Source organism: Manis pentadactyla, chromosome 3 (assembly GCF_030020395.1).
Source record: "Manis pentadactyla isolate mManPen7 chromosome 3, mManPen7.hap1, whole genome shotgun sequence".
Taxonomy (NCBI): domain Eukaryota; kingdom Metazoa; phylum Chordata; class Mammalia; order Pholidota; family Manidae; genus Manis; species Manis pentadactyla.
Window position 1 is genome coordinate 189,237,023 of NC_080021.1, and position 23,623 is coordinate 189,260,645.

The following is a 23,623-nucleotide window of genomic DNA, read 5'->3' on the forward strand; positions in this document are numbered from 1 at the left end:
TACGAACGCATTGACCAAATGCAATGTGTGGACCTTTCTGGATCCCAAACACAAAGAGGCATTTATGAGGCAATCAGGGACATTTTCATATGAACTGGGAATCAGGTGACACAGGAGTTACTGTCAGTGCTGTGATCCTGGCATGTGGTTATGTCAGAAAAATGTCCCTAATTTTTAGAATGGCATACTGAAGTTTGTGGGGGTAAAATGCCAAATGTCCGGGATTTACTTTAAAATACTTCAGAAAAAATAAAGGGATGGATGAAATAAGAGTGGCAAAGTCTTAAAAAAAATTTTAAATCAGGGTATATGAGAGTTAACTGCAGTGTTTTTATCTAGTTTTGTGTTTGAAATTTTTTGTAATTATAAAAAAGAACTGGATTAGAGCCTAGCTACTGAAAATACAGCTTGCAAATCAGCAGCTTTTGCATCATCTGGGAGTAGGGATGACAGAATTAGCAAATTAAGTAAAATATAGAATGCCCAGTGATATTTGAATTTCAGAAAACAACATTTTTTTTTTTAGTATAGGTATGTTCCATGAAATATTTTACTTATACTAAAAAATTATTTGTGAAAATAGCCTGGCAGTGTCTTATCAAAATAAACATGTAACTACTGTACAGCCCAGAGATTACACTCCTGGGCATTTATCCTAGAGAAATAGACATTTACTTATGTTGACACAAAAACCTGTACACAAATGTTTGTGGCAGCTTTATTCTAAATAGCCGCATGCTGGAAACAATCCTGAGAGCTTTGAACAAGTGAATGGTTATATAAACCACATGCATCCGCACCATGGAATACTACTCAGCAATGAAAAAGAATGAGCTATGGATCCAGGCAACAACCTGGATGGATCTCCAGAGAATCATGCTCAGTGGAAAATGTCAAGCCCAAAAGGCTATACACCATAGGGTTCCATTTATATGGCATCCTTAAAATGGCAAAAGTATAGGAATGGAGAACAGATCAGTGGTTGTCAGGAGTTAAGGAAAGGGGGGCAAATGGCTATGGCTACCAAAGGGCCACATGAAGGATCTTTGGGATGATGGCAATGTTCTGTGTCTTGACTACACTGATGTCAAAATCCTGGTTGTGATACTGTAGTCTTGCAAGATGTCATTATTAGAGGAAACTAGCTAAAGGATACACACAATCTCTGTTATTTCTTACAATTTCACATGAATCTATGATTTCAAAGCAAACAAGCTTAATTAAAAAGAAAAAATAAGCAAAAAAAAGTTATTTGGTATTTATCTGAAATTAACTGGACATTCTGTACTTTACCTGTCAACTCTGGAAAACACACTAATTAATGAAGAATGTGGTTTGTTTGGTGGACAGAGTCTTTTAAAAGCCCTCAGAGTTTGGGAGAAATAAGTAGCCAAATGGGCCATCTCTAGGGGTCCCTCCAGCTCTGACCTTCAGGTGTTTCTGTAACTCCTACTTTATATCTGTCCCTACCCAGCTCAAAAAATTTCATCTCTAGAATACAGTTCATGAGAATATTTCTCATTCTGGCAATCAAGGCCCTTCTCATCGGGCCGCAGTCCACTTCCCTAGAGCCTTCCCTTCCCCCCCTTCACAGACATTCTGGCCAGATTGCTCTCAGCACTGTCCCATCATTCTGGGTATAGTCCCACACCCAGGCCTTTTCTTGTACCATTCCCTTTGCCAATTATGCCCTCCCTATTTATTTGGATGAACAATCATTGGGTTTCTTGTTCAATCAATGAAAATTTATGAACACCAACTGTGTGCCCACAATGTGATACATGGGTAAACAAAGTACTGGTTCCTCCCCCTCAGGCCCCAACTATTGCAACTATATTAGGAGGTGCCAGCAGAAGAACACAAACGACTCTAATTCAAAGTACACAGAAAATGATGTCCTAAGAAAGACATATGCTGTGGAATATGTCCTAAAAAGGAGAATGCTGTGGAAATTTGGAAAAGGGAAAGGAGTGGCTATTCATGAACATGGCACATATTTCCATTTACTTAGGTCTTCGATAATATTAGTCTGTCAATAATGCTCTGTGATTTTCTCCTTTTAGGTCTTGCTTGTTTATTCCTAGGTATTCAATCTTCTTTTATTCCACCACAAATGTTTACATTTCACAGCATTCTTGGTATGTAAAAATGCAATTCATTTTGTATTTTTTTATCCAGCCACCTTTCAAACACTCAAAATCTTTCTAATAATTTGACTATTAGATGGCCTCACCAAACAAGGAGGGGAACGATCCCTCTTTTCCTATTCTCTGGAAGTGTTTGTAAAAGATTGGAATGATCAGTTTCTAGAAAGTTACATAGAAACTGCCTGTCAAGCCACATGGATGGAGTGGTGTCCTTATGTGTGTGTTTGTATGAACTATGAAATATAAAAAAGTGCATAAAATGTAAATGTTCAACTTTATGAATTGTTGGAAAATATATTACCCATATAACTGCCACCCTCTGAAGTCAAGACATGAGCTATTATTAGCACAATGAAGACCCTGTCTTGGGAGATTTTCCAATCATAACTTCTTCCCTCCCTTGCTGGAGGGGGGTAACTCTTATCTTCCTTTTCTTCATAGTCCCTTGCTTGCTTTTTAAAAAAATTTTTCTACGTACTAATGCATCCCTTAAACTATGGTTTAATTTAGCCTGCCTAAAGTCAAACCTGCTAACTTTAGGTAAACAGAGACAGTTTGTTACTTGGTTTCTTTCTTATCATTAAGATTCATCCATGTTATGGTATGTATATACACTTTGTTCCTTTTCATGATTGTGTATGATCCATAGTATGGAAATACCATACTTAATTCAATTCTTGGACATTTGAGTTTTTGCATCTCTCCAGAGGTTTTTTATGATAATACAAACATTCCAATTAATGTTCTTGTATTTGTGTTCTGGCTGATGTAAGCACACCTTTCTGCATGGTATACACCTAGGAGTGGAATCTCTGGGTCAGAGGGCATGTGTATTTTCCTCTTTACCAGAAACAGCCATACTCTGTTCCAAAACGTGTGTGCCAGTTTACACTGCTACCAGAAGTGTCTGTAAATTTATGTTGACCCATATCCTCACCACTTACACATCCTCAGCAGATTTTTTTCAATTTTGACCGTCTGGTGGTAGTGGTAGTTATCTCACTGTGGTTTACTAATGAAGTTGGACACCTTAGTAACTATTTGGATTTTCCCTGGTATGAGATGCCTGTTCAGCTTTTTTTCTGGTCCATTTTATACATTCAGGAAATGAGCCCTTTGTCATGTTTACTGAGCAAATATCCTTTCACACTTTATGGCGTGATTTTTCCTTCTGCTGTTTCCTTTAAGAGAGATTTTTATTCCTCAATTTTTAAAACAGTTACAGGACTAGTCAGACTTTCTATTTCTGCTTGAGTCGGTACTCACAAGTTATATATAGTTTAGGAATTTGTCCAGTTTATCAATGTTTTCAAATATATTGTCAAAAATTGCCTGTATTGGCGTCTTGCATTTTGAAGCTCTGTTGTTATATTGCTGTTTTTGCTCCTGCTATTATGAGTACATTCTGCTTTTATTCTTGACCATCTCTCCAGAGGTTTGCATATCAATCTTTTCTAGGACCCAGCTTTTGGCTCTTTTGACCCTCTCCAATGTATCTTTGAATTCTTTTTTACTTATTTCTGCTCTGTATTATCTCTTTCCTTAAACTTTCTTTGAATTTATTCTGTTGGTCTTCTTCTAACTTCTTAGGTTGAATGTTTAGACATTCATTTTCAGTCTTCCTTCTTTTCTATCAAAGCATTAGTGCTGGGTATTTCCCTTGAAGCACCACTTTTCCTACATGGCCTAAGTTTTGTAATGTATTCATTTTTCCTTCTGTTCCAACTATAGCTGCCCTGGAACAACATGCGTTTGAACTGCACGGATCCACTTCTACATGAATGTTTTTCAATAAATACACTGGAAATTTTTTTGGAGATCTGCAACAATTTGAAAAAACATTTTCTTTTCTCTAGCTTTGTTGTAAAATGGCAGTATATAATACATATAACATTCAAAATATGTGTTAATCGACTATGTTTTCTGTAAGGCTTCTGGTTAACAGTAGGCTGTTAATAGTTAAGATTTTAGAGAGTCAAAAGTTATGCACAGATTTTTGATTGCATGGGGGTCAGCACCCTTACCCCCTGCACTGTTTAAAGGTCAATTTTATTTTTAAATTCTCATTTTGATTTTTTTTTTAACTTAGAAGTTATTTGGGAATATGTTTTAAATCTCCAAATGTATGGGAATTTAAAATTTGTCTTTTGTTACTGATTTCTAACTGAATTCTACTGGGATCAGGACACCTAGTCTATGAGATTCTAATTTGTATTTATTGTTTTAACTTCTGATATCCTTTCAAGGTGTAAGTCGGTTGTTTGTTGTTTCAGCTGACTCTTACTCATGGTGGTTTATATGCTGGTGATCCCAGACCATGAATTTCCCTGATCTTAATCTATGGAAATCTTATCTCTGTTGGGGATGCTTTCCTCTGGAGAAACTGTATCTGCTTCTGCTGTGAACCAGAGGCACTACCATCCTGGGATCCCTCTAGTCCCTATGGAGGTTCTGCCTCAAGGTCAAGACTCAGGCTTGGTATCCTGAAAAGATCTGCTATTAGGTTAAGCTATATGAAACCACTATTTTGGAGGTCAAAAACTGTTAAGTATCATCAGTTGTATGGGGTCCAACCTACACTGTCGCCATCTGCCAAGGACAAGCCTGTGCTTCTTTTCACTTGCTGCTTCCCTGTCCCAGTTAGATTTTGGCTCACAATGTTTCCTTTTGTGGGAGAGGGGAGGTGGCTTTGGAGATTTCCCCAATGTCTTTTGAGAGCAATGCATTAAAATTATTTCTTACTCAGGAGTGAATTATTTTGAAGTGGGGAGGTCCTAGGGGTAGCTAGGCAACTGCTAGAAGCCAGAAATCTCAGGTTAAGTATTTTTTTTTCCCGATGAAGAAACTAAGGCTCAAAGAGGTAAAATGACTTACTCAAGGTCACATGGCTGGGACTAGACAGGGCTAGGATTTGAACCTACATATGAGACCAGAAACCCAGGTTCCTTTTACTCCTCTGTCCTGCCTTGCCTCCAGAGAGCCTCCTGGGCCTGGAGCTTAGCTGGTGCCCTTACCTGGTGCAAGGGGATGACGAGGAAGGCCCCTCCACCTGCGCACTCAGTCACGACTGCAATGAAGTGGGGGTTCACGGCACAGAAATGATTGTCGTGGACGCTGTGGGTGATGGGCACTGAGTCGTAGCAGTTCTCCTTGCTGGCTGGTTTGCCAAAGACGTGGCGAAACTTGGAGCTCCGGTACTGGGGGTTCCATGACATCTGCAGGAGACAAATGGGACAAATGGGACAAAAGGGGCGTGAGGTTCACTGCCCAGATAACAGGATGCACAGGGATCTCACCTTGAGAATATGTAAGCCTGCAGGACCAGAACAGCGGTTGCTCCTATGTGGATAGTGATGCGCTATGAAGGGCACCCAAGTGTACAGGCTGTAACTGTGGCTACTTCTATGGCCCTGCTGAGATCTGTGAGATGGTGTATAATTACTGCTGATTTGTTTGTTTTTTATCCCTTCAAGCATGAACACAAAAAGGCAGGATTAAATTAGATGATATATAAAGATCCTTTGTTCAAGAGCAATAATTACTACCACTATTATCATCCAGGCATCATGAGCTTCCCTCACTCTTCTTCCAGCCACTCAGTGTTTACTGAGCACCACCATGTGAGTAAGCCCTGTGCCAGGCACCGGGGATTTGGAGAATAAGCGTGAGCCCAGCCTTACAGGAGTGAAGAGCCCTGTGAGTCTGGGCCACTGGGATCCAGTGCACTACAGGTAATAATGGAGGCAGTCAGGGAGGGCTTCCCAGAGGAAGTGACACATGAGCTGTGATTTAAAAGATGTGTAGGAGTTGGCCATATAAGCAGAACTAGGGGCAACATGGGGAAAGGTGTCCCGGGCAGATGGAATAGTCTGAGGAAAGGACCTCAGAGAGAAGCAAATGTGGAATGTTTGGGAACTACATGTGGTTTAGTAAGATTAGCAAGATGTTAAAAGAAAAAAAATACACACACACATATAAACCAGTAAATTGGAGGGGTGAGTGAAGAGAACACAAGCTGGAGGGGTGAGTGGCAATAGATCATGAATGGCCTAGAGGAGGGCCTAGGCCTCATCAATGGCTAAACACATGACACCACATGGCCTCTTCTCAGCCCTGCTGCTGCTCAGGTCAAAGCCCAGCCCCCAGTCTCTCTGACCCCACTGGGCCCTGCCATCCATCCTCCCCATCTAGGCCAGAACACCAAATCTGGTTACATTCCTCACCACCCTGGCCTCCACCTTAGGTCACCCTTCCCTGCTCCCTATTCAGGCTGTTCTACAGGATCAAGGCCAAGCACTGGCACACAAGGCCTTCTGTATGGGGCCCACCCTAATTCCAAGATTCACGTGTTCTTGCTCAGCTTTCAAAGGGTTCTCCCAGACAAAGAACACCGCCCAACCTCCCTGGACCTGCTCTTGCAGTTCTGGTCCCCTGCCTTGCGTTCCCAGTCCCCATCCCCTATGCCCATCCCCACAGGTTCACACCCGCTTCCCCAGCCGCCAGCCCTGTGCCCCACCTCTCCCCAACACTGAGGAGCAGGGATCTTGCCCTCCTCTCTCCTGAGGCTGAGGCTGGCTCTCTTCCCTGCCCTGGGCCCCTGGCACTGTGTGCCCCGTTGCCAAGTTTGGTGTCAGGTCTCATCTTCTCTGCCAGCTTGCAAGTTCCTCAGAGAAAGGCCTGGGGCTCTGCTCCAGGAGTATCCATCCCAGTGCGCTGCCTGCCCCAGACTGCCAGGGGTGTCCTGGGGGAAGGCATGCTTGGGGGAGCACCCGCAGAGCCAGGATGAAGAAGGAGCTTTGCACAGGCTGGGTGGCCGGCCCCAAGGCTCTTCTCTGCGCTCACTTCGAAAGCTGGAGATGAGATTGTTGACCTCAGGAGGTCACGGTCATGAGGGACCTGACCCATGAGCCCAACCCTTTACAGGCAGCCCATCGGCCTCTAGGGGGCTGTTCTGTCCTATGAAGCGCAGACATTTCAACTCTGGTGTTGGGAGTTTTGCCCAAGCAAACCCAGGCTGCATGTGCTAGAGCTACAGGAAGCGGCACAGAACGCAGGCCTGATGCCTGTCTGATCCCAGAAGGGATGTAAAATTACAGAAAATAGAACACAGAGAGAAGGAAATGGAAACCTCAAGGTGAGGAAATGTGGACAGCCGGAAAACTCAAGAACAAGAAATCAGCTGAAATCTGGGGGAGTCAAGCTACTGAGGGAGTGCTGCCAGGTCCTCCACACAGAAGAAGCAGACCTCAGATTTGTGTCTGAGCTTCCTAGTGGCCAATTCGACAAGGGAAACAGAATCAGAAAGGCATTTAGTCAGTGGGTGTAAGGTAAAAGCCACCACTTACTACAGAGCAGCAGAGCTTTTCTCTGCATGGAGCTCCTTAGAAAGGAGCAGCAAGGACAAAGACCTCTGCAGGGCCTTGGCAACTAGATGGCAGCTGAGGAACCATCTTGGGCCTGGGGTCAGGGTAGAAAAGAGGGGCAAAAGAGGGGGCAGGTCAGCAAGCTCAGCTCCAGGTCCCCCAACCCTGTCTCACCTTAAGTAGCTACAAGGGAAGGGCGGCCCCTGCCTGTGGCTGATGGCGATGCATGTCGGACACCCCACTACTCCCCTCCAGTCCCAGCCTCTTTGCAGTTAGGCACCCATGGCATCAGTCTGAGCCAGTGGATCACGGGCGAAGTGATGTGTGCCATTTCCAAGCTGAAAAAAGGCAGACCTGCCTGTGCCCTTCCAGAGCTCTTGTCCTTGGCTGAAGGCGTGAGGAGGCCATGTGCATTCCATCACCTTGGGTCCCCAGGGGACTGTGTGGAAGGGCACCCCCCACCTCAACAACTCGTGTTGGATACAAAAATAAACTTGTAGAGCAAACCACTGTGATAGTGGGGCTGTTTGTCAGAACAGAGCCTACCCGTCCTAACACCCCGGCCCACAAAGGCCCAGCCAACAGTAGATCGGTAAGTGGCTGCCCATGCTTCCATGCTTGGTATGGCCAGAGCACAGGAGGCCTGCAGGGCAGAGGAGGGCAAGGAGGCTGGGCCAGTTGCCTCAGGAGCCACGTATGAGGACCTGGACTCCCAGGGCGATGGGCACCTGCTGCAGTGACTAAAGCAGGGGGAGGAGGGGACCGGATCTCACTTTTAGGTGGATCCCCTGATTACTGACAGGAAGAAAGATGCAGCAGGTAAAAGTGATGGTCACCTGAGCTGAAGTGGGGCAGAGCGGAGGGAGAACAGGGGACAAGTCAGGGAAAACCGAGGAGGGGACATAAAAGCAGACTTTGTGCTCCAGGGCCACCGGCGGGCTGGAGTGAGGGCCCAGTCAGGGCTACTGACATCAACAGGGCCTGACTATCTTGACAGCCCTGGCCCTCTGGCCACCCCCAGCATGCTCCCTTCGCAGCTGGGGCTTGGCCCCACACCTGTGGGGGGGCTCTCAGCTCAGGGTCAGGGTCAGGGGGCGACAGGAGGCCTGAGCAATAACTGTCTTCGAGCTCACAGTTACCTCCATGGTAATGACAACTCACAGTCTTCAGGTGCCAGTTGCCATTCCAGGTGCTCCCCCTGTATGAACTCAGCAGGCAGGTGCTCCCTCTTTCCCTGGTACAGAGCAGGGATGAGGCAGAGACATGAGGTAACCCACCTGAGATCCCACAGCTAGTACGGGGTGCAGCTGGGAGCTGAACCCAGCTGTCTCCTGAGCCTCCCGCTCCAGGTTCCTGCAGGTAGCGACCGTGATGATGAAAGCTCTTTCACCAGCATCACACCCTGGATCCTGCCTCAGCCCCAAAGGGGAGGTATCATGACCATTTTCATCCCCAATTTACAGAAAAGGAAAGGGGCTCTGGAAACTACGTAAAAAGGAGCTGTGGCCTCTGTGGATGAAGCCAGTCGTCTGGGGAGCAGCTTGAACATCAGTGACCTTCTGCCCCCTTGCCCCAAACTTCTCTCCCCACCCCACTCCACCCCACCCCGCCCCAGCACCTTATCTCCACTGCCAAGGTTCTTCCAGACCTGTTGCCAGGGAAGGAAATTTACAGAAATGGGGGATGGGGCAGCACCAAGCCAGGCGGGCCGCCTCTCCCTTTGCCCGCGCTGTGGGAGTGTGCCTGTATACACGCATGTGTGCACCGGGTATGCAAGTCTGTGTGTGAGCACCGCATTCATCACAGGTGCCTGTGTATTCCTGTGGGTGTGCCCATCTGTGTGCATTTGTTTGTGTCTTTGTGTTTGTGCACGTGTGTATCAGTGTATGCATGAGTTTCAGAACTCAGCAATTCAGAGAACAGTAGTTTTATTTTCCCCACAAGCAGGCACTTGCTTGGAAATGTGCACCATAGTAGGCTCTCAGCACAGTAAGATCCTTGCCCACGGGCTGGGCCCAAACAGCTGATGTGGGCCAGGTTTATGCCATGGCACTTGTCCTATCCTGCCTGGTCCTGTCCAGCTGGGCTGACATCAAAGCAACAGCAGGCCTTTTCAGGCGTGGCAGACCAGCCTACTGGGCACAAAGCTGGAGGTGGCATCCAACCCACTGCTGCCATCCCATGCATGCTTACTGGGCCTGATGCCATGGGATTAGGCTCTGTGCTGTGAACTGCTCCCAAAAAATGACTTGGTCATCTCTCTAGGTTTACTATCCCATTGAGTTCATTTCTTAATGCCTGACAGGCTCACTGCCTGTTCCAACCTTTGTAACTCTCCCTCTGGGTAGGTGTGGATTGCTGTCCCCATTCAGTGATGGCAAAAGTGAGGTTCAGGGGCAGTGACCTGACCACGCAGTGCATGTGTGTGTGTGTGTGTGTGTGTGTGTGTGTGTGTGTGTGTGTGTGTGTGTGTCAAGAGACTTTCCTGCCTGCCCCCAAAGGGGTGTGTGTGTGTGTGTGTGTCAGGAGACTTTCCTGCCTGCCCCCAAAGGGGTGTGTGTGTGTGTGTGTGTGTGTGTGTCAGGAGACTTTCCTGCCTGCCCCCAAAGGGGTGTGTGTGTGTGTGTGTGTGTGTGTGTGTGTGTGACAAGAGACTTTCCTGCCTGCCCCCAAAGGCCTCATCTACCCAGCCCAGCCTTGATCATTACAGGACAAGGGTTAGCTGGAGGGTGGCTGAAACAAACCCAAACAGGGTGTGGTACAAACTGGTCTAATAGATTACCCATTAATTTTGCTGCTCCTGGCCTCAGGGAAAGAATGAAATTACCTGATTGGGTCTTGGAACACCCAGATGGGTAGTAGTCTGGTGCTACCAGCTACCATTCTCTCTATATAAATTTATGGTTACACATCTAATATCTTAAGTTTTGTTTTTTCTCTTAATATCTGACCTTGTGGTACATTAGTTGCACCCATACAGGCCTCGTGACAGGGTCTGAGCCATCTCACGTCAGCCACAGTTCACAGAGGGGGATTAGAACCACAAGTTTCCTAGTTTTAAAAAATGAAACAAGATTACTATAAGAGTAAACAACACTCTATTTGAAGGTGATCTACAAAAACCAAAACCAAGAATTACACAATAAACACCTAATTATGGGTGGGTCCCTCACTTTGACTCCAATCGTTGACCAACTATTCTCCATCATCATTTATCCTGATCCTGGCCTTGGCTCTGCTTGACAGGAAAGTTCCTTTCTATTTCATTCTGAATCCTTATCTGGGCCACTGATCCACCCCAAAGGCTGGTGGAATAGCTGGCTCCCAAAGTCAAGGTCCCCCTGCTGTCAAGGCAGGTCTCTGCTGAAGCTGTGATTTCCCCTGGAGCCTGCCTTTCTCACCAGGCAGAAAGAAGAAACCACAGCCCTCGGTGACTTCCCCTGGTGAGAATTTCATCCACAGCGGTTACTGATCATCTGAGGCCAAGCCCTGGGTTAGCTGTCACTTCTTGGCACGTGGTGCCTTTATTTTTGCCTTCCACAGACCAGCAACAGGACCTGAAGAGACAAGGCCAGGGGGCATGGGAGGGTACCCAGCGACCTGGGACCTCAGGCCTTCAGCCCACAGGCTTAGTTTTCTCCTCTCCTTCAAAGCGAGAGGACTTGTTGCTCTCCCCAGAAGTAGGGTGACCGACTGCCTTGGTTTGCCTGGGATGGGGTCGGGGGAGGGTATTACAGGATGTAGAGCTTCCAGTGCTAAAATCAGGAAAGCTCCAGGCACACAGGGACAAGTTGATCACCCTACCAAATGCCACAGAGATCTCTAAAAAACTTTTATCTGATTTACATGCAATGATTCTATTTCATGTCACCTGCCTCTGAAGACTTGCCTGTGAAAAGAGAAGGCTCTAGAACTGACTTCTTAAAGAGCCCAACATCCTGAGCCAGAGAATAAAACACGTCAATGGCAGAAAAATCCAAGGTTTGCAGAGAGGGCAATATGGTTTAACTTAATCACCAACCTTTATCCACTGTTGGCTTAGAGCTTGTTCTGCACCAGGCACAGGGGCAGGAGTAGGGGGTACAGAGATGAACCATTTGGTCACTGCTCACCATGTTTAAGCTTTCGGGGAAGTGGGCAAGAGGAGGACAAGATGAGACGGCACGCTCTTGACAGGCTGCTAAAGCAAAGGGCTGTGGCTTGCAATTCTGAATGCACATTAGAATCACTGACATCAGATCACTGAGTGTGAGTCCCAGGCACAAGCTCTGTCCACCACAGGAGCCTCTAGTCGCACCTGGCTTCTACATTAAAGGTAAAACTAATTAAAAGGACATAGAATGTAAACTTCAGCTTCTTTGTCACACCTGTAACATTTCAAGTCCTCAATAGCCACACGCGGCTCCTGGGTACCCAATTAAACCTGTATGATTATGGAAAATGGCCATCATACCTGTGTGAGTTTGGGCGAGGTAATGTGCCTATTGCCTCATCAGTAAAATAAGGCATGATAACAACAGCCAACACTTATATTGCTTATGATGTGTGGAGTATATTCTATGTACCAACTCAAGCTGCACAGCAATCTCATAATTACTATTATTGCCCCATTTTTACAGATGAGAAAACTGGGGCACAGAGAGGCTAAGCAACTTGCCCAAAAGCAGAGTTAGTAGGCGACCAAGCTGGCCCTGGGCACACATGCAGGGTCCCATTAAATGAGATAATTCACACAGCACAGGCGGCAGGGCTAGGGGGCGACTTAGAGCTCAACAAATGTTTGCTGTTAACAGTGTGGTGGTTCCAAGGTTTACAGGACACTAGGATTTGATTCAGTATATGACAGTAACATGCAAAGAGCCCAACATTTTGGGGATCTAAATAAAAATCACAAACCATGAAGTGCAAAGCTGCCCACTGGGGTCTGACCGCCGGCACTCAGCATGGTGTTGGAGGAAGAGACGAGCACACACGGGAAGAGCTAACACTTTCTGCTGGGCGAGAAGAACCTGAGAAGAGTGCTTGTCTATCTCTCCAGGTAAGGGGCTCCTGGTGGGGTGGGAGGAAGACATGGGAAGCCCTTCAGATTTCTCCAACAGCACAGCCCAGGAGGAAAGCAGGAATACTGCTGCTGGGACCCTCCAGGCCTGAAGGCCTGCACTCTATCAGCAGAGGAGGCAGCGGCAGCCTGCAGCCTGCAAGTAAAAGCCCTGCCTCCAGGTTCTCTCTGCTGCCTTTGCCCCCACCTCCCCACCTCCCCACCTCCCCCTCTCTAGTCCGCCTGGTCCAGCACAGATGCCTCCCAGCAGGCCCACAGGAAATACAGATTGAGTCAGGAGAGTGCCAAGAAAAAGCCTCTTTGCTCCTGAGGGGATTAGGCCTGAGGGAGCACCTCCTCGTGACATCTGGCACTACCCAGAACCCTGTGCCTGGGCCCCCAGGAGTCCTGAAGAGGGGCAGGGCACCTCCTGAGATGGCCCACCTCCCCGGCCCCAGTGCCCCAACTGCTTGCCCCAACTCCCTCCAGCTGTATGAGGCCGGAGCAGCCTCTTGTCTTGGTGACTCCATCTTTCTGTGACCCCAGTCCAGGCCTCCTGTCCTACCCCACCCTGACCCTGACCCTTAAGACCTCCCCTGGGTCGCCTCTGTCCTCAGGACAAAGTCCTCTGCTGTACTTGGGTTGTGAGGCCCCCGCAGTCCCCCAAACAGGCTTCTCATCTCCGCAGACCTGCCCTTTGAGCCAAACTGATGCATCTGCTCTCCCTGCGAAGTGTATATTCTCCATACGCGCCCCATCTTTGCTCATGCCCCTTCTCTCTGCCGCGACCCAAGTCAGCCCAGGTAAGTCCACGGGTGGCTGGATACCGTCCTCTCACTCCCCGTCCTGGGCCCAGTTCCAACAGAACCACCTGCAGGGAGCTTCCCCGGCTCCCTGCCTGAGCATTTTCTCCATCCTATGAGGTAGCTCAGGAGGCATCAGGTTCCAGTCCTGGACCTGCATTTGTCTCTGGGCCTCAGCATCCTCACCCAGAAAAGGGCACCCTAGTATCTACCAATAGGGCCTTGCCAAGGATTAAGTGAGATGATGATGTAAAATACCTTGATCGTGAGTACTAACAAGCAGAAGCTCCGCTGATGGAGGCTCCCTCCCTTCCTCCTGTCCTGCTGTGTTTCTTCCTTTTTCTCTCTAACCACCTACCCACCCATCCACCCACCTCTCAGACCATCAACTCCAAACGGTCCTCCCCTTCTGCTTTGCCCACACTCAGGCTGGATACCACGGGCAGGCACCCAGGGGGAGACTGGCCTGGGCTGAGCTGTCACTCCCGCCACCAGCCTCCCCTGAGCCCCCCACTTCAGGCACTAGGAGCCTGGGGCCGGGCCTGTCACTTTCACAGCAGGCAGGCTGGTCAGGTGGGAGGGTTCCAATTCTGATGCTGGTTTGCTCCACAACTTCGGGCCAATCTCATCTCCTGCCAGTACTTGTTCTCTCAGGCAGGTAGTACTCCTGCCCTGCCCACCTGGTAGGACGATCTGCTGTGGGCTCTGCAGCTCACACGCCAGAATGGGGACCCTGAGGGTGACTGAGCTGCTGGCTGGTCCACTGTCCCGGTCCTCAGAGGACTGGGACCCTTCCTGCTTTGACTCTCTTGAGAAACAGAACAGGGCTTCCTCCTGTTTATTCCCCCAAACTGGGCCCTGACCAAAATGCCATGCAGATTTATTGCCCTACAATCTCTTTATCTGGGAGTTTCGAGAGACAAGGGTCACCGGATTTTTCAGACGCCTCCTGGAGGCCAAAAACCTAGAGACTCCACTTCCTGTTCACCATCCCTTCCTCAGCAGAGCTTCTGGATCTATCTTTGGACAGAGAAAGACGCTGAGGCCCAGAGCAGGGAGCACCTTGCTCAGAGTCCCACAGGGAGCTGGAGGCAGGGCTGAGGTCCTGCAGCCCCAGTCCCTGGGTGAGCATCCGGCCAGGGGGGCCTGTGTTCTGCTGTCAGTGGGCCCCTGCCTGGGACTCTCACCCTGCCCTGCTGCAAGGGCCTGGGGCTCAGAGTGAGCTCAACCAGGATCATCAGGGCCCTCCTGGGGCCTGGCTGCTTCCAGGATGCTGTTGGGGAGAGGCAAGGATACCCTGAAAGGGGTCTTTGCCCCTCAGCCAGCTCAATTCAGGGCACACAGGCCTACAAGGCTGTAGCAGGCCAAAGCCCCAGGAGCTGCAGAGGGCCGCCGGGCGGGTATGTTCAGCTGAGCAGAGGGAGCCCAGCCAAGTGAAGGGAAGGTGTGCCAGGTGGAGCGCTGAGGGGGAACAAGAGGCATGCCAGTGTGCGGTGGGGAGGGAAAAGGCATATCCAGGGAGCTGAAAAGGGTCAGGTTTGGCTGGGCTGGGCAAATGCAGTGCAGCAAGGAGGGCTGTGGCTGGATATGTGGCTGGCAAGGGCTCTGAATGACAGCTAAGGAGTTGGCACTTGAGACCATGGGGAGGTGTCGGCAAAGTTTGAAACCAGGGTTGTGGCGCGGTAAGAGGTGAACTGCTTTTAGCCCCTGCTATTAGGTAGGTAGAGTTTTTGGCCCTGGATAGTAGTATTTTCTTTCCCCAACATTGGACTTGTGTCTAAGGAAGAAATAGGTAGGTTTGGTCTCCTGCTCGGCTCCAGTCCGCTGGAGGGGCTGCAGACCGTGGTGATGAGGAGGAGTCTGAGGCCTTGCTCATCCGGACTTGGGAGGAAAAGCGCATGACTGATTAGAGAAGAGCCCCGAGATGGCGGATTTGCTGACCAGGAGTCAAGGCCTGGCCTGCCTCAGCTCTTTGAGAGAACAACTGGGCCCGGAGGTCTGGCCTATAGGCCGCATCTCAGCAGCTGGGTTTTTTAAATCAGAAAATAGTTTCCTTTCATCCTTCAGTCCCTTTCCCTGTAATAAGAGTCATCAGACACGACTGAGAGCCTGCCTGCTCCTGTACATGCCTGGGCAGCCTGATCCCCCGCTTCCCGGCACAGCAGCACATGAAGGAGGGTGATGGGAAGTTCCTTCCTGCTTCTTCCTCACCTGCTGATTATTAACATGGAGACACATGCCACTGCTCAGCCTTAATCAGTCCCCAGAGAGTGTCTGCAACCGCTGCAAACTTGGAGAGTGCACTGGAGCCACTCAGTAAGCTGATTAACACCCAGATTGCTGGGCCTATCCTAGAGTTTCAGATTCAGCAAATTTGGGTTGGAGCCTGAAAATCTGCATTTCTAGCAAGTTCCCAGGTGACCACGATGCAGCTGGCCAGGGGACTGCTCTTTGTTGCTCTATGATTTACAGGGTCCTTCCCATTAACTGTTCAATTTTCTTTCATTACCACCTTGGGGTTGGGAGAATTACCCCCATTTCATGGTTGCAGCAAGCTGCACTCAGCTCAGAGCAATGGAGTCACTTTTCTAAGGTCACCCAATTTGTAGGCAGAATAAATCTGTCCTCCCAAGGCTCCAGGAGTACATAGACACTTCCGAACTCAGGGCTACTTGCGGCTGTGACCCTTGGCTTTCTATCTCTCAGACGTCCTTCCTGAGAAATGAACGTGGGCTCAGGCCAACACTCAAGAACCGAACAGGCAGGTGTTCCTCTGACAGCTGCCCCTTCGGAGCGGCACACAGGGCATGTGGTCAAAGCCATGGGCTTCAGAGCCAGACTCACACACGACCGCGGATTCTCCTTCTCTAGGGCTCAGTCCCCACAATAGCCCACCTCTCACTGAGTAGCCATGTGATGGGACAAAGGCTGAACACAGCATTCAGCCCCGGCACACAGCGAGTCCTCAATAAGCAGGAGCAGCCAGTGCGCCTAGACAAGAGCCAGGGAGGGATTCGGGGAAAGATCCTGAACAAGTCTGTGCCTCTGTCTCCTTATCTGTAAGCTGGGGTCAGTAAATAGAACCTAACTTACTGGGGCGTTGTAGGGAATTCAACGAGTCGATTCATTTAAAATGCCTTAGAGCGGTGCCTGGTATGGGGAAAGCTCCTACGTATGGTCCTTTTTGTCAGGCGTGCTGTTTTAGCACTGAATGCACTCTTCATTAATATATGTAAGCAAATATTTAAAGAATACTGGGAAGTCAAAATTCTAAAATCATGGTAGTGCTGGCTGCACAACAGTGTGAATGTACTTCATGTCACAGGACTGTATACCTAAAAATGGTTAAAATTGCAAATGTTGTATTATGTATATTTTACCACAATAAAAAAGTTAAGGAAGAGCGGCTCCTAGGAGTCCTCATCCCCCAGCTCTCTCGCATGCCTTCAGCGGCCCCATGTCTGCTCCCAGGACACTTCCCTGTGGGGACAGCCCCGCACCCCACCCTCCACCCACTGCCTGCCCTGCCAGCGCTGGCTAGCCGGGCCTTCTCTGCCTAGGATCCCGGCGGAAAGGGTCCTGTAGGTGAGGCCCCTCCGATAGAGGCCTGGATGCCCTCCCACGCAGAGGGGTGGATCTTCCCGCCCACTTCCCTCTGTGGAGCTGGCCCAGTTCCGCCTAGTGAAGGAAGGGCCCTGAGGGCACAGCCTTGGCTGAACAGCACACACTCCCACTGGGCTTCAGCTGGGGGCCCTGCTCTGTACAGGGGAGGCGCAAAGATGTTCTGAGGCCGGAGCCCCAGATGCAATCTGCCCTGCCCTCATTTGCTGTGTGACTCTGCTCAAGTCACTGTTTCTCTCTGGGCCACAGGGTCCCATCCATATAGTGAGAATGTGCATCCCTATCTATTACCCTCCTGGGTTCTAGGGAGGCTTTGAAGGAAGAATGGAGGCAAAGGTGTTTTGCTTCTTTATTACATGATGTGACCACCTCGAGAGGCAGCATAGCAGTGGTTACAGACACGGTTGGGGGCCTACCTGCTGGGCTGAAACATCAGCCCCACCACACACCAGCTGGGAGACCTTGGGTGGGCTACCCAACCTCTCTAGGCCTCAGATTTTTTCATCTGTAAAATGGGATGGTAAAAATAGTAATCACTTTGAGCTAGCACTGTTCTAAGCTATTTACGCGTACCAGTGGATTGAAATGAACAAGTAGCAAAATTAGTAAGGACTTTGAACAAACAGGACTTACAGATTAAAACAAGCACAGAGTGTCCATGTTCTTTCTTTCTCCTCAAAGTGGTAATACCTAAAGATCTAAAGATTTGTAGGTTGTGGGGGGCCAGTCATCGTGCTGGTAGGCACCCAAATCCCCTTAACTGGATAGAAGCAGAGAAAGCCTTGTGCCCCTCATCCACCCCCTTAGCACTGATAAAGAATTTAAAGCTCTAATTCTTATCTAATCTAATCCTTAGCCAGGCCCACTAACTCTATCTTTCAAATGATTTTATTACATCTGTGTGCAAAAAACATATATAATATCACAGGACTGCCCAGGGTCAGGGACCCAGGTGGGCATCCAGCCCTTCTAGATGGGGGCTGAGAACCATTCAGTAGAGTAGCTTTCTGCCCTCCTTTCTATACCATCTCAACGGTCTTACGGTCTCAGCTTGTACTATTCTAGTGATGGGAAGCTCTCTCCCTCCAAGAGCAGAGGACCTCAACCGTTAGACTTCCTCCTTCTATGGGGCGGAAATCTACAATTTCCCCCACAGCGTGTCCCCATCCCTGGAGCCCCACCAGCCACATCCGTTGCCTCTGCCCCATGACAGCCCTTCAGGGACCTGTGTCCCCTGACCACATGGCCCTGGGATGGCCCCACTCCAGGTTGGCAAGTTTCTTGCCTGACTCAGTTTCCTGTCTTCTCCCTGTTTGGGTCACCTTCCCGTAATGCTCCAAGTTGTCCCCAGCTCTCATCTAGTTTGGAGCCCAGACCATACTCAAACCTTCTAGATGGGGGCTGAGAACCACTCAGTAGAGTAGGTCCCCGAAAAGATCCCAGATTCACATCTCAGAATAGTAGCACCGGCCCAACGTCAAGAGTTCACGGGGTACAGAAGACACGTAGTCAGCATGGCCAGGGCCACCCGCGCAGGGAACCAGGAGCAGGACCCGCACTTCCGTCCCCCTGGCTCAGGGGAGTCTTCTAAGCCACGGAACAAAGCTTCCTTTGATCCTGGGCCTGGATACAGTACCAAATATTTTGTTCCTTATCTGTGTTGCTGTTCTCAGAGGGACAAATTCCAAGGATGGGTGGGGAAGAAAGATCTTCTAATTTTGAGGCCAGGGGTCATTCGCCCTAGCTGGGCCCTCCTGGGGCTCAGACCTTTGAAAGGTAGACTGGATTTCTCCAGAATGTGGCTTAGACTGGGAGAGATGGGCTCCTTAAGATCAGGAGAGAAGACGGACTCCAAGTCTTTGCTGCTAGAAAGGCCAGCAGAGCGCCAGCAGCCCCCATGGTGGGAGGTGTAAACTGGGTCACATTAACTCAACCCACACCTTCCAAGTCCCCAGTTGGAGAGAGACCCTCATGCTGGGCTCTGTGGGCCCAGAGGTAGCTATGGGGTCTCTACCCAGGGAATGCAGAAACCACACCCCCACGGAGCAAAGTTTGATCACAAACTTAGGGGTGTGTCAGAAGTGGCAGGAGCGTAGAAAAGACCAGGAGGTTAGAGCAGTGGGACCCAAACCTTTTTGTCATTTAATCCTCCTAAGAGGAAAAAAAAAGAGCTATGCCCCTTCAGAAACTTTATTACACATATAAGCAGCCATCGTCAGTAGCTGAAAGGCACAACATGTGCACGAGGGGACAGTCATCGTTAACCGAGTGACTGTAAATCTGTATTTCAAGTAGTGTCCCCCAAATTAAAAAGAAATCTTGGGCTGACTTCTTGTCAGATTTGATTAGCTGGTTATTGTTTTTTTTCCTTGTCTTGTGGCTGAGAAAGTGATCATGCTGGAAACCTGCGTATTAATTCTCCCATTTTCTTGTCCCCAAGTACTAGCATTGTTAGAATTACTAACAACCCAGCATTCTGGCAGGAATCTTCTAGAACCACTGGTTCATTTGGTGAGTGTTAGTTCAGTTAAAGCTGGTTAATATAATCCATAAATCCAATCTGGATTAACCCGGATTAATTAACACCTCAGAATAGTAGCACTGGCTGGACCTTAAGAGTTAATTAGATTAGTGAATTGGGATAAACTGCTGAAAACTGATCAAAGAGTAAGGGTGTCCTCACCACTCTTTCTCAGTGTTTCCCCCTTCTCTCCAGAGACTTCTGGAGACATGAGACATGAGGCTGTCTTACATCCTGGCTGGGGAGGGTGTCAGCATGTCAGCACCTGCCAAATGTGAGCTGAATTATTTTCTTGCACTTCAATGAGTGTCTTGCATACTTCTCTTTGGAGGCCACTGGCGTAGAAGTTGGGGAGACCTTCAGAGAGGATTTTCAGGCTGCAAGGGATGGTAGAGACCGTCTAGTCTAACCTCACTTTGCAGGTGAGGAAACAAGGATCAGGGAAGGGATGTAACGTGTCCAAGGTCACCTGGCTGGTCAGTGACAGACCCTGGAGAGAACACAAATGCCTAGTTCCTGATGCTAAAAGCGGTTGCCTCCATGTCCCAGCCACAGTCCAGACTTTACTGGCCTTCTCAGTGGGCAGTAGGCAGGTCCTGCCCCTCTCTGCCCTCTGTGTCTGTGTACCACGTGTTGTGAGATTACCTGCTGGCTCTGAGGGTGGCTGTGGGCAGCAGGGAGATTGGGTCCCAGTGAAGGTTACACGTGCTATCAGGATGGGGAGACATGGAGCCATCAGTGGTCACATTTCAGGAGTCACTCTGCCTCACTCTGAAGCTTTGGTTCCTCATCTGTAAAATGGGACTGATCAAACCCAGCTGTCAGTTTGCCGTGTGAGTGTCCATGAGGGCCAGCTCAGATCTGTGGGCTGGGAAGCAACCCCTCGGGAGCATTACTGCTGTCTTTACACCTTGGAAGGTTCTAGTTAGGGGGCAGAGATCTGGGGCATGCCTAGAGCCTGAGGATTCTGCCTCTGACCACCGCCACAGCCTTGGACACTGCAAGGCCTGGAGCCCCGGCAGTGCAGGGGTCTCCGAGGTGTGCCAGCCCAGGCCTGGCATGGCGGCAGGCGGCTGTGGGTGTGGGCCCTGGGCCTTCTGAGGCACGGACCTGAAGTCCTGCTCCTACCTATACAGCTCTGCTATCTGCTGCTCTAATCCTCTCCATCTCCCAGGTCCTTCCTGCCTCGTCCAGGTTGTCCTTCTAATCTCTGCCCCCGACCTTTCTGAAGCTGAGTCTCACTTGGACTCCCATGAGACGGCAGCCTCCCCTATTCCACTACTTTCAGTGGCGTCCAGAGCTGAGACCTACACCAGGGGTAAACCAAGCGGGGAGGCACAAGGGGGGAGAAGGAAGTGGGGGACCAGGGCAGAGGCCTGGGTACAGACAACAAGGGGGTGCATTTTCTGTAGAGAACTTAAAAATAATGATAATTCTGACTTGAAATCATGATGTGTCTGCAATTCTAAACAATGTCAGAGATAAAACAGTCCTCCTGGCCAGGGGACGCTGCTCCACCTCACTCCCTTGGCATCTGGCTGGCACCCGATCCCATTCCCCTTAGTTTCAGCTGTTCTGGGCTGTGTGTTTGCCACGTTCCAACCTGGGTCCCATCAGTGTGCCTCCCACCGCCAGCCCTGCGCTTGTGCGGTCCTTCAGCAGCAACTCCCTTCCTCACTCTGCAGGCCAGCTGCTATGAGGTTCAGCTTAGCTGTCCCCTCTCCAGGAGTCTTCTGCCCCAATTCCATGCATCCCTAGCTGGCCATGGCTCCCCTGCCAGGCCTCCTGACACCAGCCCAGGCTGTAAACTCAGTAGCGATCTATTCTTACCTCCAAATGAAGATTTAGGAAAGGAAACATCCTCTGAAATCTGGAACCAGTGGCTTAGAAAACCATCTCAGGAGAGCCACTTCCCAGCTGAGTGACCTCAGATAAGACCCACAGTCTCTCCAGGCTTTTTCCCCTGCATAAGGGTCATCTCGTCTCCAAAGGACCTCCTTTCCTTGACCTCAGCCATCCCTTCTCTTGGCCACACCCTGCACTTTGTCATCATGTGAAATGTTTGACTTGCTTCCAAAGTCATTAACGCAAGCACCCCCTTGCTGACCACACCCACCCGGCTTCCAGCTTCTTGTCACCTGCCAGACGTGACCAGCCCTTTGTCAGCATTCCTGCTGGGTCAGTAAAAACAGGGTCAGGTCTGAGGACAGAGCCCTGGACAGAGACCCCTCTCCAGGATGACACAACCCATTCAGCAATGCCTCCACTTGGCTGCCAAAGTTTGGGTCCAGCTTTTCTGAAAGGCCAGTTCTGGGAATGGTGCCTGGGCCATGTGGCATCACTGTGATCCTGTTTCTGGTTCCCAAGAACCTGGGGCCCTTCCCACAGTTCTTCACCTGTGAGACCATCCATCGCTGGCCTCTACCTTCTCCTCACACATCTGGCCCTTTCTCCACTCTCTCTCCTCTTACCAGCTCCACTGTCTACCACCTCACTCTTATCAACACCCTAAAATCCTTTGCCCCACTGACCTTTTCCCATATCATCTGGCAACACCCTGAACCCGGGGGAACCAGGATGGCTAAGCATGGCTGGGGAAAATGAACAAAAACCAAACGGGGACAGGAGGTACCCGTGAGGTGAAAACTTTTCCCACTGCAGCTCACTTCCCTCCAGGACGCCTCCCTCTGCAGGTCAGGCCTTGTGAAGGATACTGCCAGGCAACCCAGATCCCTGGGGTCACCCATGTGGCCTCCTTCTTACCCACAGCCAATCTATCACTAATCCCATCTCCTAAACATCTCTTAGGCCATCCTTTTCACTCCACTCCACCACTACCATCTGCTCTCACCTGGACACTTAGCCTTAGCCGCCAACCTTCTAGCCCCTATCTTTTTAAAAGGTGCAAATCTGAACATGCTTCTCCAAGGCCACTGCCCAGGGCCCAGAGGGTCTGGCCCACTCTACCTCTCCAGTCTCACCTTGCCCAGAGATCAAAGCTGTAGACACTCAGTGCTTTTCATTCTTCAAAGGTCCATTTCCTTTAACATTAGGGCCTTTGCACAGACAGTTTCTCTTGTCCAGTATGTTCCCTTTCCACCCTCACCTGGTCACTCCCTACTCATCTTTCAGATGTCAGTTCAGAAGTCCTTCCTTGGAACAGCCTTCTGAAGTGACTCTGGACTAGGCACACTGCTCTGCAAGCTCTCAACCCTCCTCTCCTCCTTCCAGCACCTGCTCCAGGTTTTGTGGGACTCTAGGATTGCCGCCCACCTTCCCTTTGGTCTGTGAGCCCACAAGGCAGCACCTATGTCTGTTTTGCTCTGCTCTGTATCCCTAGCACTGAGCTGTGCTTCGCATGTAGATAGTGATCAATACATGAGCAAAGGTCCCGTTTAAAAACTTAAATTTTAAGATAACTTTTAAAAGGATGAAAAAATGGGCGAGTCTGGGATTATCTGAGGCACTAGGATTATCTGTGCAGGGAAGGTCTCTGCGGTCTCCCTCCGAGAGCACCACAGGCCAGTCTACTCCTGGTGATGGTCCTAACAAGGACGAGGCCGATGAGCCAGCCAATAAGCCCTCAGAGCTCCTTCCTGCCCTTTATCTCCCAGCTCCCCTCCAGGTCTCCCCCACTACTCGTAGTACCAGGCGTTTAACAACTGGTCCACTAGGGCACTCCTGAACTGGCATATGTTTAACCTGCAGTGTGAACATTTTCTTCCCAATGGCCAGAATTCAGGAGCCTTTTCTTTGTGAAGCTGGATGAAGAAAAAGTAGTGGAATCTAGTAACAGCAGGGTTCATATCCAGCTTTACCTCTTGCTGACTGTGTGACCTTGCAAAAGTCACTTAACCTATCTGGGTCCATTTCCTCATCTGTAAAAAGAGGGCTAGAATATCTAGCTAGGAAGTTGCTGTAAGGATTAAATGAGTATATGGGTACTAAGAGTCTAGAATTGTGGGGCCCGCCATCTATCATATCTAACTGATTCCAAGACACACAGTTTAAATGTTTTAACATCTCTGAAAATGAAACTTATAGTTTAATTGCTGTTTTTTCCTTCTTAATGGCTTATAAAACAATGGATGGTGTCCTGCATTCAATGAAATTTGGCGATAGCTTAATTT

At 49.4% G+C, this 23,623-nt stretch overlaps 1 protein-coding gene across 5 annotated transcripts in view; it reads right to left on the reverse strand.

Annotated features, from left to right (window-relative positions):
- CORO2A (coronin 2A) overlaps nucleotides 1–23,623 on the reverse strand; it is a 51,763-nt gene that overhangs the window by 20,693 nt on the left and 7,447 nt on the right. For 3 of the 5 annotated variants that reach the window (XM_036888574.2, XM_036888573.2, XM_036888570.2), the window contains exon 2: nucleotides 5,162–5,362. In XM_036888574.2, the coding sequence (XP_036744469.1) occupies nucleotides 5,162–5,362 (201 nt within the window). Of the gene's footprint in view, nucleotides 1–5,161; nucleotides 5,363–7,492; nucleotides 7,512–8,787; nucleotides 8,983–23,623 lie in introns of those variants that run through there. The other 2 variants (XM_036888571.2, XM_036888572.2) reach the window with 2 other exon arrangements.